The 15,730-nt window shown below is 42.9% G+C and overlaps 1 protein-coding gene across 2 annotated transcripts; it reads right to left on the bottom strand.

Annotated features, from left to right (window-relative positions):
* Window positions 1-323: 323 nt before the first annotated feature.
* SLC25A51 (solute carrier family 25 member 51) lies at window positions 324-9,204 on the bottom strand. Of its 2 annotated transcripts, none has more exons than XM_063082507.1 (2): window positions 8,971-9,204; window positions 324-2,190 (listed from the first exon to the last, which is right to left on the bottom strand). In XM_063082507.1, exon 2 carries the CDS (start codon window positions 2,146-2,148, stop codon window positions 1,255-1,257), a length of 894 nt encoding a protein of 297 aa, XP_062938577.1. In that variant the 5' UTR covers window positions 2,149-2,190; window positions 8,971-9,204; the 3' UTR covers window positions 324-1,254. The 2 variants fall into 2 exon arrangements, with proteins under 2 accessions (XP_062938577.1, XP_062938578.1); XM_063082508.1 differs by lacking the exon at window positions 8,971-9,204 and adding an exon at window positions 5,821-5,867.
* Window positions 9,205-15,730: the final 6,526 nt, after the last annotated feature.

The following is a 15,730-nucleotide window of genomic DNA, read 5'->3' as shown; positions in this document are numbered from 1 at the left end:
AATATTTTCTGATTCTTTTGACAAATAAGTTTCTGTTAAGGAATGAGTATGCTATCCGGCTATTATCAACTTCTAGAATTTAAAATAACCCTTCAAATGTCTTCATTTAGATCATATGCTCTCAAATTATCTTATTGCTTTAATGACACAATGGTAAAACCAGATTCCTAAAATGTCAAAATCCTCAAGTTTTTATACCCGAAATAAAATAAGAGACAGATAACACGGTGGGGCAAAAGCTGTCATGAGCGTTTTCTTTTTTCTCTCCCCCATGACATTTAGAAACAGAAAAAAAATAATCTGGGATTAATAAACTTCCAAAATAACATTTTATGGAAGTGTTTATTTTTTAAAAGGAGAGTTTCAAGAGAACAGGATGTTTCAGTATGACAAGCTACTACTCAAAGGAAACCAACTCAAAGCCCTTTGCTAAGTTGGCACAAATAATTTAAAAAAAACAAACTAAACAGAGTATGATGTATGTGCAATTAATATGAAATTTCTTAACAGGATGAAACGTACAACAAAATTTAAGTCCCTCCATCCTTTGGCAATGAAATAAGTGAAACTAATATAAGGATTTTTTAGAAGGGTCATATCAGATTTAAACAAATTTTTCAGACCTACGAAGCAAAATGGGAACTTTCATTAGTTGCTGATCCTACCATGTCTAAATAGTCTGGACAGTGACTACCCCAATAGGTGCTTAGTTTCAAAACTAATATAAGCAATTTATCATGAGAAGCTAATAAGCTGTTTTTCTTCTCTGTTCTGTCCTACCACATATTTGCTTAAGTTTAGTGAAGACTACCCTTTGTGATTACTCCTGAGAACAGAGAAGCAAGAAATAAAGTAGCAGAGTAAGCCTGAGAAGTCCTGCAGCCGTTAAGAGCCTTTCCTTTGGCCCATCATGACCATGTATGTTTCAATACAGAAGTTTTAAGGACTGTTCTGAGAAAAAGAATCATTATCTTGGCTATCAAGGTTCCTTGTCAAAGGCCATCAGATAGACAGCTACTCACCAGGCAATTAGCCTAAAGCTCCTGGGTAATGATAATAAAACAAAAACCTTAAATTTTCCTATTGAAAACTTTTACTGTTTTTGTTGATGCTTAAGGAAAACAGCTTTGCCCATAATTGACTGTGGCCTGGACTTATGAAACCAACTTGTATTTGGCCAATTAGAAACAAGGCCAAACCACACTCTTCTTAGGTCTATTCAGTTGATAAATGGCACTTAACTGATGATTTTTCTCATATAACCTTCAACAAGAACTCATAAGTTGCATTGATTATGCCCCAAGAGATGAGGGACCGGTGGTAATTCAGATGGGCACCTCTGAAAAGATTTGTCAGTTTTCTGTCCCGTTCTAGCCAGATTTTTTTGAAAACCCTGGGGAAAGACTGAAATTCCCCACCAATCTGAGACTGTATGCGAGCTTTTACCACATTAACTGGAAAAAACAAGAATCCCAACATGGCACCCAGTAGACCTCCACAGATAAAATCATTGACCAAATGAGCACTGTGAGTTGTTGCAGTTGGCAAATGCTCCTTAATGGGGCCTCGGAGGCCAAAAAAGAGGACGTTGCTGAATCCATTACGGAAAAGAATGGGCACCAAACCTCGATAATACTCTCTAACTCCATGGCACTTCAGTGCCTTGAAAGCCTGATAAGTGTTCGTAAATTTGTCATGATGCTTGTGGTCTTGAAGCAATGTTTGAACTCTTTCCAATGGAGTGAAAATAGCTTCTGTTGTCCCTGCAAGTACTGCCGCCACGCTACGGGTTGCAAACTCTGGAGCACTGACGTGCTTATGGAGAAGGCAAGATAAATCTTCATACAAACCAAACATAAGCGCCAGCGTAGTTGTCTTCTGCATTAATGGGGGAAGGATTCCACGATACAAGTTTCGAAATCCATCCTTCCTCAACTGAAGTACTGCATCCCGAGTTTTGATTCCATACAGCTGTTGCCGAAAGAGGACCTTCTGGATGGGAAATGTGATTGCTACATTGTTGAAAGCTGCGCAGCAGCCACACAAATAATGCTTCATTTCACTAACATTTGTAATGTGAGGCGATATATCTTGTTTTGAAGATGTTAGCATCGGTGGCCTCTTTTCATGAGTTTCTGAATCCATCATGTTGCTTAAGATCTTTCTTCTTCATGAAGGATTTTTTTTAACCTACAAATAATATATGACAATGGGTAAACATTTTTATAGAGAGCTAAACACATGGAATTTTCCCCTAATCCCTCCTCCAATTTCTGCACCCTACTACATTTTCCCACTTAAACTAGATCAGTGTACTTAAAGTACTTTCAGAAGGTCCCTGGAGGTCCTTCCTTTTCCAACTACATATCTATGTGAGCCTGGATTTTCTGCACATACTTCAACTAAAGCAACTTATCACAAACAGACCAAATGCAGAAGTAGATATGAGACTCTAGCTATCTTTTAAGTCAGACATGAAAGAAGCTTGGAAAATTGTAAAACACACTCTTCTTATAAAAAGAAACTTGGGGGGAGAGGGGAGAAAGTTATTTTTCATGAAAATGTGTTATGCTAACATATAATGGTTTAATATTGTTATGTTAAAATTAATTAATATTTAAAATCTTTGTTTTAATTCCTAAGACTGTGAATAGCAATCCACAGAAAGCAAAGGCTGTTTACAGCCCACAATAATAGAGTGTAAAGAAGTCCTGAGACCAAAAAATTTTAAGAACCACTGGACTAGTTCATAAGTACTGGTTATACTACATAATGGTATGTAGACCTCATTCTACTGTGAATAGACTCAAAGTCCTCCCATGAGAAAAGAGTAAGATATGGATTCATTCATTCTATTCATACTTAGACTTATTTAATACCTACTATGAACTAGGCCCTCTGCTAAGTGCTAGAGATTCAAAGACAAGGAATTCACAAACTAATAGGAGAACCTGCTGAGGTAAACAATTACACCACAGTGTAATACCTTCTATGATAAGAAGGGACACTGAGCATGAACTTTGGGAGGTGGAGGTGTTGGAGAATGGGGTCAAAGAAGGCCTGTAAGAAGGTACTATGCATTATATTTTCACATATTTAATTCTCAAAACAAATCCATAAAGTATTATTTTCCCAGTTTTACAAATGAAAACACCCATGTTCTCCTTTGTCCAAGGTACAGCTAGTAACTGGTGAGGCCAGCATTTTTTTTTTTTTTTTTAAGATGACCGGTAAGGGTATCTTAACCCTTGGGCTTGGTGTTGTCAGCACCACGCTCAGCCAGTGAGCCAACCCACCATCCCTATATAGGATCTGAACCTGTGGCCTTGGTGTTATCAGCACCACACTCTACCGAGTGAGCCACGGGCCGGCCCTGAGGCCAGCATTTTGAAATAAAGTCTAATTCCACTGGGTTCATATCCCTGCAACCATACCACAGATAGCAATGACTTTGGGAGGCTGCTCTGGGATAAAAGGTGGCTATAGCAGATAGTTCTGAAAAAGATATGAAGCCTAAATATATAGGCTTAGCTCACTGAGTAAGTAAGCTAAGTAGGACAAAGTCCCAGCCCCATAATACATCTGATTCCATAAAATGCAAGATCTTTCCTTGCCAAGTCATCTAAATCCTAGTTATATTAGTCAAATATTTTCTCTGCTTTTTGTCATTTTTGTAATATTGAAGGTTTTAATTTGGATATTAAATCTATCAGTCTTGGCTTCTAATTCTTCATTACTCCAGAATCATAAACAAGTAGTCCAGGCTTCTTTCTACAACTTATTGATGGTTTCATTTATCACCTGTAATTTCTCTGGAATTTCAGTATAAGGAGTGAGGCAAAGGTGAGACAGCCAACATCCCTGACTGATGAACTTCTTTTTTATCAGTGGTTAACATAATCTAAATATCCATAGACATTTTTGCATTTATTTTTGCACTCCATTCTTCTCCACCAATAGCCTAGTATTTCTTGTCTAGTACTAAACTATTTTAACCTATTGCAGCATTAAGAAGTATTTCATTTTTGAGTAGGGTTTCCCCGCTATTCTTCTTATCAGAATTATCAGAGTTTTCCTAGTTCTTTCACTTTTCCCAGGAAAAATTTAGTGTATTTTTGCCATATTCCTCTCAAAAATCCTGCTGGTTTTTATAGTGGAAGTGACTTTATAGATAAAATTTAAAAACTGTCACCTTTTCAAAACTGAATCTTACTTGACAAGGACAGGATATCTTCCTGTTTACTTACATCTTTTTACAAACCTCATAGCATTTAAACTTTTCTTCATATAGATCTTGACTATTACTTATAATCTAGGTATTTTACCTGTTTGCTTGCTATTATGAATGGGTTGTTTCATTAGTTTTTTTAACTGGCTTTTGTCTGCATATGAAAAAACTACAAATTCTTGTGTATCAAGGCTAGAACCAGCCAACTTACTGAATCCTCTTACTATTTCTCAGTTTTGTGGTAGATTTGTTTCAGTTTTCGCAATATAAAATGTCCTTTGAAAATAATTTTGCCTTCTTTTTAACATGTATCTATCTTCTTTCTTATTGGACTGGCAAATACTTCCTGAACAAAATTAAATTATGGTAATAGTAGACAACCTTTTATCTTTCTTGACACTTTGTGGAAGCTTCCTGGGGATTATCATTAAGCATGGCCCTGGCTTTTGGTTTGAGAAACAGGAAGTTCTTGTCATCAGAGTGTTCATAATCCAAGTCCTGGCAGTTTCCAATTTACACAGGGAAACAAATCATCATGACATAAAAATGTTCACTAATCAAATGACCCACATTAAATATGTTCCACTCAAATATCCCTCCCTGTTTATCATCTATCTCTGCCCATTTTTAGGACTGTGTTACAACATGAAATGAAGCATGTCTTACAAGTGCAATCATATAATTTCAACTGAAATTTATGCTAAAAAATTTGAAAATTCATTCTACATTCATTCTAAAGCTCATATAGTTGCAATTATACTTAAGCCCCTGCCCCCGCTATTTACTATGAAATTGTGTTTCCCATTAAAAATGGATTCCATTTTTCTAGTATTAATAATCAACTAATAATAGTCTTAGAGAGTTGTCAAACATGGAAGGAAATATACATTTATTCCTGTTCTACTAAAGTTCAATCACCTCCACTCCTTCCTACCACCACTAAATCAAGAATCTATCTTGAGCTTTGGTCAAATGCTTTTAGGAAGCTACTGAGATAATCAGACAGATATTGGAGACATAGCCAGTTTAACATTTAAGAGGACAGTCTCTGGAACTTACTAATTGGCTGGGTTAAAATCCTAACTCCACCATACTTCTATTTTATAACCTTTGACAAGTCACTCAATGTCACTACAGTTTAGTTGCTTGTTTGTAAAACAGGGATGTTACCTATCTCATAGGCTAGCTCAATTGAGTTAATACATGTAAAGCACCCAAGAGAGTAGCATGGAGTACAGTAGGTGTTCAACAAGGGTGAACTATTATTATTGTTCTTTTCAGATATATTTACTTGGTGTATTATGTTAGCCTATCTCTTGGTAGTTACTCAGCCTTGTAATATGGAGATAAATCCTACTTGGCATGGTGAAATATCCTTTTAATGTATTACTAAGCATAATTTACTAATATTTTAAAATTTCACATTACTATTCATAACAGATCAAAAAATCTATTTTGGTACTACATTCACATCAAGTTCCAGTATCAATGTTCCACTGACTTTGTAAAAAGAATCTGATTTTTCCTTCCTTACTGTCTAATAATTTAACTTATCAAAATTATCTGTTCCTTGAAAGTTTAAAAGATTTCACCTGTAATGCCATCTGGGCCTGCTGTTTTGGGGGATGATAGTTTTTTGATAACTTCCCCAATTTCTTCCATTGTTACTGATCTGTTAGGTTCTCTTCCGGAATCAATTTTGATACCTAAATTTTCTTTAAAAAATAAAAATAAAATCTTGTTTAACTTATAGTCTCATAAAGCACTTACTTTTTTAAACCTTGTGTATGTATGTTCCCTTTTTCCTTCAGCAGGATAACGAATTTATCTAATTTATATTCCTCCCACCCACAGCAAAGAACCAGCTCCTGAATTACCAATTTTACTATTTTTCAGTTTTTTAATTTTTAATTTGCTTTTCCTCTTTATCTCTTCTCTCCCACTTTGAAGACATTTTCTTCTAATTTCTTAAGTTTGATGGTTATTTAATTTATTCTTTGTTTCATAATTTGAGTGTTTAAGGATATGCATTTTCCTTTGAGCAAAACTTTTATTATTACTTTTTAAGATACTCTGCATTTTACTTTATTCTAGTTGCTTGTAAGTGTTCTAAAATCTTTAGTTAGCCAGTTTAGGGTTATTTGCAATTAAAATAGGATTAAGAAAAAGAATAGTCCCAGAATGTTATCTCCCTCCCTTTCTTAACGTACTGAGGTTTTCTGACTTCATATGACCAATTTTTTAAAATGTTCTATAGACGCTTCAGAAGTCTGCCAGGGTAATGAGTTTGATAATTATTAATTACTTAATCTACTATCCTTACTTCTTACTATTTCAACGGATAGGCATAAGTTAAAAACTCTTACTAGTGCTACACTTGCCAATCTAAGATTAACCAACATTTTAAAAACTAAAACTTAGCATAGAAATTACCTATTTAATGCTTTGCTCTTCTTCAGTTTCAGAATTAATGTTAAAATCAACAAAAACATTTAATGTACACATGATTATGCAATATCATGACAACTTATGAATGTAAAAAAAATTTTACATACTGAACACATAGTATATTTTAAGTTCTAAAATCACCATCTACAAGCTGTTTATATATGTTCCTTGACAATACAAACCAAGTTATTTGTGCACTTAAAAGACAATAAAAATTTTGTCCATGTTCGTTTTTCATTTTTCCTGAATGGTACTTGTATTACTTTCCAAAACGTTGCAAATTAAAGTTACTTCATCCAGTTTGTCATGACTCTGTAATAATGAGGACTGTTAACAAACAGAAAAAGTCATTTATTGACCACTGTATTAAACTATTTTAAGAAATTTTAAGAACATTATTGTACATTTAGGTTCTCAAATTTAAAAAATAGGCCTAGACAGGAAAAAGGAATGATTGAAACCCTCCCGGACTTTACAGATTTAAAGCTTTTCTTCTAGTTTCATCCTACACGCCAAAATGGTGTGAACAGTTTCTTAATTTAAAACAGAAGGACAATGTAGTTTCTGTGACAATGGAGTTTTAGAATTTTGCATGTTTACCTATACTGTGAACATAGCTAAATTTCGTTGCTAAACTGATCTCTATAATTAATTCTTTAACATGGGTAATACTACTTTGCAATTTATTGCAAAACTTAATTTACCATAACTTTACGCTTGTTTGCTACTTAAAACACTCAACCTAGGGTCCACCCGTGGCTCACTTGGGAGAGTGTGGTGCTGATAACACCAAGGCCAAGGGTTTGGACCCCTATGTCAGGATGGCAGGTTAGCTCACTTGGGAGAGCGTGGTGCTGACAACACCACGGGTTAAGATCCCCTTACTGGTCATCTTAAAAAACAAAAACAACAGCAACAAAAACACTCAACCTACCTCAACATAAGGAAGCAAAGTTAATGAAGTTCAAGTGTCAAACTTCCATGGCATAAGAAAAACTGTGTAAAGTCTAAATACTGTAATTTACAGCCCACGTGGATAGGCAGGATCCAAATGTGATCCTAGCCCAAAGGTCTTTGTGCAAAAATGGAGAGAGTCACTGTAAGTCTCAAAGGACGTGAATTCCCACTAGTCAGCAGGTCTGAGTCAGCATTCAGAACAAAATCAGCCTGGGTTCCAGTTATGCCACTATCTTGCCACTATAAATACAAAGTACTATCTACGATTTAAAAACCCACTTATCTGGGTTTACTTTCATCTATCCAACAAGAGACCAGATGAGTCAACTCCTCCCAGAGGTAAACAGTTTATTTCCCGAGATGCGTTAGGGGTGATTCAAGTTCCAAAGCGCCTAACCTGTGTCCTGGAACCACTACGGGACCTGAGTCCTAGCACCTTTTGATTCTATGCAATCCTTTCAAAGCAAGGGCGGAGGAGGCTCAAACTGGTAAGGTCAATACACATTTATTTCAAGGGCTTCTGTTTCACAGATTACAGGTAGAGAAACAGAAAGTGGGAATTAAGACCAGCTGGGTAGAGCTATAAACGGCAAAATAAAGATTATGCCGAAAGGGTAAATACAGCTGAGGTGCTGACATACTCCATCTAGATAATACCAAATAGTACAGGGGCTAACAAGAACACCCCCCTCCCCACACCCCCAAAGCCTTGCACGACTGAGCTTCCTATAACGCGAAGCAACATGGTGTCGCAGAACAAGCACTGCCTGGGCATGTAGCTGAACCTACCGTTCTCCGGGCGTCCATTTCCCCAATCTGTGAAAAGCGGGAAGGGGGTTCGACAAGATCACGAAGGCCCTTTGACACTCCAGAGGTCCGGAGGTGGGCAGGCCTGAATCCCACCCTCCCGGGGGCCATGGGCCCTTCCGCGGTGCCAGCACCGCTCTCCCCCAGGGTCCCCCGCCCTTGGGGTTCGTACTCCCCGGGAAGACACCTCCCCTGCCCGAATAAAAGCGCAGCCTCCTTCGGGGAAAAGGTCGCTCTGCAGCTCGGCGGCGCCACCCCAACCCCGTGGCAGGCGGGAGAGCCGGCCGCCGAAAAGGGGCAGACTGACACCGCGCGCGCCGACCCGGGCGGGGCCCGCAGCCGCCGGGCCCGGGGATCCGGTGCGCCTGAGCAGCGGGGCCGGTCACCGGGGAGCCAGCCGTGCGCGCGCGGAAGACAGGAGTGGCCCCCACGGCGGCCGCACGCCCTCTCCGACCCTCCTCATGCCTCTCCTCTTCCTAACCAGACGCCCAGCGGAGCCCCCGGGGCCCCGCGCCCGCGCCCGCACTCACCCATCACCGCGGACGTCCCGCAGGACCGCAAGCCCGCGAGCCAGCGCCCGCGCAGGCGCGGAACTTGACCAACCGCGGAGCGGCGGGGGGGAGGGGGAGGGGAAGAGCGGATCACGTGAGGCAGACGCCGCCCGGCCGCCTCTCCCTAAACCTGCGGCCCGCAAATGATGCGGGCCGACTTCTCCCGGCCGCCGCCCGCCGCGGCAGGGTAGGTAGACGGTCCCGCCATCGCACCTGTAGGCCGACTCTGGGCCTGCGCAAGCCGGGATTCCTTACTCTTGATAACGTACGGTGGCCTCACCGTGCCAGAAACAGCCGACGCGTTCTCTAGCGGGCCGCCTGCGGGAGGAGTCTGGGGATTGTCGTTTGGAGGTGGCAAGCGCGTGCGCGCATCCCTTGAGAGTGTCCCGTCTGGCTCCTCTGTGTAACGTTGGTTAGGTATCCTCAAACCTTCGAGCGGCCTACCCAGTCCGCGGTGAGCGGAACACCGCGTGTGTGTTAGGACACACAAGTCACTTTTAAACCCTCTTTCCTTTGAACCTCAGACGGAGCCCTGCACCGGGAGTTAGGAGGCCCCCGTCAAAATCACAGCGCTGACACTTCCTGAGAGTGACCCTGGACAAGTCACTGCTCCCTGTGCCCCAGTCCCCTGTCTGAAAAGCGACCCTTACATGAAATATTTTTGGGGATCCTCGCCCGATGTAAGGGTCACTGGAAATAATGGCTCTGACAGTGACGTGGAAACTAGGCCACACAGCTGGGCCGCTGCTGGAGGCTTGTCAGATGTGTGAAGTGTGTGCCCTTCCTTGGGACTAGTCTGGTGGGTAACCCCACCAGAGTGAAGCCTCAAAAATGGCGGATCAGCACCAGGTGGGCGGCTTTCCCGCCCGCTCCAAAAGTGGATCTGCCTAACCCTGCCGCAGCTGCCGCGTTTTCTGCTTCTCGGGATGTTGGAGAGCATGCTACCCCATTTCGGGAACACCTGCTTTGTGCCAGGTCCCCCAAGGGAGCTTAGAGTCTGGTGAAGGATAGAAAAACCATAGACTCTGGAAATTCAGAAGCTTCAGGGGACTTTCCCCTTGAGGGAGAACCAAGGATGGCTTCACAGAGTAGGAAGGGTTTGAATGGGGGCTTGGGGATGAATGAGTGGAGTTTGGACCAGTGTGGAAAGTTATCTTAGCAGGAGATAAGATTGTAAAGGTCAGATGGTGCGAGTCTTGACTTTCAGACGCATGCAACTGGCATCTCATCAGTATGCAAGAGATAGATTTTGGGCTCTACGGGATAATGACAATGGTTTGGAACAATTAATCAGGCAACAGTTGGGGGAAAGGGCATTTACCTCAAAATTATGTTTGCCTGGGCCGAGCCCGTGGCGCACTGGGAGAGTGCGCGACACGCTCCCGCCGCGGGTTCGGATCCTACATAGGAATGGCTGGTGCACTCACTGGCTGAGTGCCGGTCACGAAAAGACAAAAAAAAAAAAAAAATGTTTGCCCTGTCTTGTGTGAATTTCTATTCAGATATATTATTTGAAAAATAAGTAAACCAGGCAGGCATCCAGTGTGTTCATAAATTCATATTAGAATGGAGAGGTTATTCTCCTGTGGTACAACCTGAAAAGAAGGAAAAGATTGAAATTATACACACAATTGGGGCACAACAGATTCAGAAGAGTGAGAAAATCCCAGGCCAACAAGAACACTCACATCTGGACCTGAGCCAGTCTGCAGGCCTCTGCCCCTCCAGCTCTCAGCCAGAACCCCTCAGGCCCTTAATTGGCTCTTCTTGGTGTTGGGAAAAATAGGAAAATGTCAGGGCCCCTCAGATGTTCAGAATCTTGCAGAGCACGTGCTGTAAATATCCTCAGGTGTTCCTTGTTACTAAATTGCATATGGGCACCCAGGTGTCCAGGGTTGTGGACTTAAGTATAAAAGACTAATAGCTCTGCTCCACAGTGCTTCTCAGAACTCTCAGAGAAGCAACTAGGACAGTTAGTTGCTCCTAGATCTGAATAAAACCCATTCATTTTTCTATACCTACGGCTCCCAGAACCTTTTTTTTCTGTTACCTAGCTCATAGACCTGCATGTGGAGGGTTTGTAACCCAATCTGTGTAACAGACTCAAGGGGTCTGTAAGCCCTAGCTTTACAATTGGCGTAGTCGGCAGGATATTTGAGCAGGTACAGGAGCCAAAAGCCCCTTGGAGAGGGAGGAAATGTGGCTACTCATGAATATGTTGTGCCCTCTGACCACTTTCCTGTTGACCCGGATCTGGTTGCTGCTTACTATACTACAAGTCAACATGGACCAGGCACTCCATGAAGCAGTGTGGCCTTGGGGAACCACTTGGGAGGGGAAGGAAATGTGGTTATCCTTGAGCATATGGTGCCTGGTGGCCACTTTTCTGCTGACTGGAGCCTGGCTACTGCTCACTATGATACAAATTGATCGAGATTTGAAGAAGAAAGCAGAGCTGTTGGAAGCACGGATAATCCGTCTGGAGGATGACGTGCTACAACTGGGCGCCCCTGCCTCTCACACCTGGAAGAATGACAAACCCAGTGGTGAGTTGGAGGAGTCTTTGCATCTCCAGGCACAACCTGTTGTGTACCAGAAACTGAAACACAAGCAGCCTATAGGACCAGGTGGACAACCGGAGGGTGATCCACAGGTGACTGAATTCACTACCTATGTCCCATATACCCAGGTTGAATTAGTTGATTTAGGGAGACAGTTCTGGCAGAAACAGGGGGAGCCCCTGGCTGCTTGGCTGGATAGTATGATATGCTCTGGTGAAGAGATGGAAAAATTGGCTTCCATCACCATGCACCCATCCCTGGGCAGCAGCTGCAAAATAGCTTCAGGTACACACAAAGGCCAGGTACTCACTCCTTAATGGAATGGGTGAGTGCAGCTGCCCGAACCATGTGGGCAAATGCTGGAGAACTGCCCAAGACTGTGAGTAAATGGCAAACATATACTGACTTGGTTCAAATAATTCGAGAGCTGGGGATGAGGCAGTCCATATTTAATGTGAACACCCATGGCCTGGACGATGAAAATTTTATAGGCAGCATGAGAGACATAGTGCTGCAAAATACCCCATCAACATCCTTTGGGTCACTGATGGCCATACTGGCCCCATACATTGGTCATCCTATACATGAAGTAATGACCATGATAGCCAGCCTGGGTGAAGTAGAGGAGAAAAGATAAGCAAAAGGGGTCCAGAAGGTGATTAAGACTCAACCCCCAAGAAATGATCAGGATCTTATCCCGAGGGGATGCACTCAGTGGACTTAAAGGATTTTTTGGTTGCTTCTGAGGAGGCAGATGAAATGTTCCAGTTCAATTAGGGAGCAGGCCAAGGTACTCGTCTTTTGAGGGCAGGTGAGGACTGGAGGCCTCACGTTGAATTGGCAATACACTGGTCAAGGACTAATGTGCAGCGTGTTTTGGTATTGGTAGATACAGGCGCAGAATGTAGCCTGATATATGGCAATCCAGATAAGTTTCCAGGGGCCACAGTTCATATAGATGGATATGGAGGACATACTATTGAAGTCAAAGCTGTGTCACTGCCACTGGGCATAGGACGATTGCTCCCTCATTGTATACTGTATATATATCCCCAGTAGCTGAATACATCTTGGGTATGGACGTACTTTATGGCTTGCACCTGCAAACAACAATTGGAGAATTTCGGTTATGAATAAGGACAATAAAGCCTGTGTTACAGGGGTATGCTAAACATGACCCACAGGTGTTACCCCAGCCAAGACGTGTAGTTAATGTAAAGCAGTATCACCTACCAGGAGGACATGCGGAGATAGGTGCCACTATATTGGAGTTAGAAAAAGTTGGCATTATTCATCCAGCTCATAGCCCAGTTAATGCTCTGGTATGGCCAGTGAAAAAACCTGATGATACCTGGAGAATGACTGTAGACTATCGAGAACTAAACAAAGTAGTGCCTCCTTTGCATGCAGCTGTGCCTTTGGTTCATGACTTGATGGATCAGCTGACGACTCAGCTGGGAACTTATCATTATGTATTGGACCTTGCAAATGCTTTCTTCTCTATTCCAATCTTGGCCAATAGTCAAGATCAGTTTGCCTTCACCTGGGAAGGGAGGCAGTGGACCTTTCAAGTATTGCCCCAAGGTTATCTGCACAGCCCAACCATCTGTCATGATTTGGTGGCTGGGGACCTAGCCAAGTGGACAATTGCACGGTTGCAATGTTTCACTACATTGATGATGTGTTGTTAACCTCTGATTCTCTTACAGACTTAACCCAGGCAGCCCCAATGCTGCTAAGCCATTTGGTACAATGTGGGTGGGCCGTGAACACAGCCAAAGTACAAGGACCTGGGCTGTCAGTCAGATTCTTAGGAGTGGTCTGGTCGGGTAAGATGATGGTCATCCCAGAAGCGATTGTAGACATGATATAGGCATAACCTTGACCCACAACTGTAGCTCAGCTACAGACATATTTGGGACTTCTGGGGTATTGGAGAACTTTTGTACCCCATATGGCCCAAATGGCATGCCCACATTACGCATTGACAAAGGAGCCCTCTGGGATTGGACTGAGGAAGTGGAACAAGCGTACTGGGTTACAAAAAGGGCAATACAGCAAGTACAGGCTTTACAAGTGGCTGCTCCCACTAAACCTTTTGAGTTAGATGTAAATATCAACCAAGAGGGGTAAGGATGGGGTTTGTGGCAGAGACAGGACCTATTCCAAATGCCTGTAGGATTCTGGTCTCGGCTCTGGAAGGGTGCTGAAGTATGCTATTCTCTAATAAAAAAAAACTATCAGCTGTGTATTCTGCCTTGATGGCCACTGAGGCTATCACAGTGGTGACCTGCCAAAGTCCTAGTAAGGACAACACATCCCATACTAGGTTGGCTGTGCATGTGGGTAACCAACCCTAAAACAAGTGTAGGTCAGATTCCCACTCTGTCTAAATGGGGAGCATATTTAGAACAAAGAAGCAGTGTGTTGGGCCGGCCTCTGGCTCACTCGGGAGAGTGCGGTGCTGATAACACCAGGGCCACGGGTTCGGATCCTATATAGGGATGGCTGGTTAGCTCACTGGGTGAGGGTGGTGCTGACAACACCAAGCCAAGGGTTAAGATCCCCTTACCGGTCATCTTTAAAAAAAAAAAAAAAAAAAAAAGAAGCACTGTGTCAACGAGTCCTCTGTCCAAAGAGTTGCAAGCTGTGCTAGGCCCAGTAGAGGTTGTAGAGGAAACTTTGACACAACCCTTACTCTTGGAGGTGGAGGCTACACCTTTCCATGAGGGACAGGGACCTATCACAGAACAAGCTTGGTATACAGATGGCTCTAGCATGGGACCCTCAGCATCATGGACAGCTGTTGCTGTCCAGGCCTTAACAGATACCATGTGGTTTGAAAATGGCATAGGGCAAAGCAGTCAATGGGCAGAATTGAGAGCTGTTTGGTAATAAAATATGAGCCTGGGCCATTAACCATCTGTATTGACAGCTGGGCTGTGTACAAAGGCTTAATTAACCTTTTGGATTTCTACTTGGAAATATCAATGGTGGATGGTAGGCCACTGACCCCAGTGGGGACAAGCCATGTGGCAAGAGTTATGGGAACTGGGGCATGAGAAAGAAGTAACCCTTTTTCATGTCACAGGACATCTCCCCCTAGCCAGTCCAGGAACTAATGAATCTGATGCCTTGGGTACGGTAAGATGGCTGGAGAGAGCCCCAGCTGCTGATGTAGCCCAGTGGTTACATCAACGAATGCAGCATGCTGGCAGCAAAACCATGTGGATGGCTGCTCAAAGGTGGGCTTTGCCTATAAAATGGGAAGATGTAGTAAATGCCTGTCATGATTGCCCAGTATGTGCTCAAGAGAGTCCACACCCCCAGTGGGTACCCCATATAGACGGGCAAATAACTTGAGGAAGGGTGCCCCTGACTCGATGGCAAGTGGACTTTGTTGGACAACTGCCGAGGTCAGAGAATTTCACATACATCTTCACTGCTGTTGATACAGCTACTGGTCTTCTGTTTGTATGGCCTTGTAAGGCCCCAGACCAGGTAAACACTGTGAAGGCGTTGAATAGCCTTACAGCCATGTATGGCCGGTCTATAGTCATAGAGAGTGACAGTGGAACCCACTTTACTGGACATGAGATTCAGAAGTGGGCTTCCCAGTTGTCTATTCAGTGGAAGTTACATATGCCATATCATCCCCAGGTGGCAGGAATGATTGAACAGTATAACAGTCTTTTAAAAGAGAGGCTAAGGCCATCTGTCCAACCCCCATCCCTGAAGGGGTGGACACGGTGGTTATGGCCGACAGTCAGGATTCTAAATGAGAGATCCCGCAAGGGCGGGCCCTCTCCAGTGGGAGCTCTGTTGCATAGGGCTGCAGCACCTATACAACTGCAAGTCACTACTAGAGATGAGCTTTTGAAGCCAGAATATGGCAAGAACGGAAATATTCTCTTACCAGCCCCAGCCTGTTTACAACAGGGACAGACAGTACAATGGGAATGGCTATGGAGAATAGAAGCCCCCCATATATGCTGGGTAGGTCTAATAGGGCCTTGAGGGAAAGGATTAGAAGACTTGCAAATTTCACCTTGGGTGATAAGTACTTGGCCTCCTTAAGTAAAGGTAACATGGCCTGGAACAGACGAGCACTCTATTCCAAAGGGGCACATTTGTATTATCATTATGGCCAATTATGAGTTCCCCTATACTATTACAAA

The sequence above is a fragment of the Cynocephalus volans genome, chromosome 17 (genome assembly GCF_027409185.1).
Source record: "Cynocephalus volans isolate mCynVol1 chromosome 17, mCynVol1.pri, whole genome shotgun sequence".
NCBI classification, from domain to species: domain Eukaryota; kingdom Metazoa; phylum Chordata; class Mammalia; order Dermoptera; family Cynocephalidae; genus Cynocephalus; species Cynocephalus volans.
The sequence above is the reverse complement of the archived record's forward strand: the minus strand, read 5'-3'. Positions and strand labels throughout refer to the sequence as shown.

Excerpts from the sequence above, each read along its gene's own strand:
- SLC25A51 (XM_063082507.1), bottom strand. The coding sequence starts at position 2,148 with ATGATGGATTCAGAAACTCATGAAAAGAGGCCACCGATGCTAACATCT.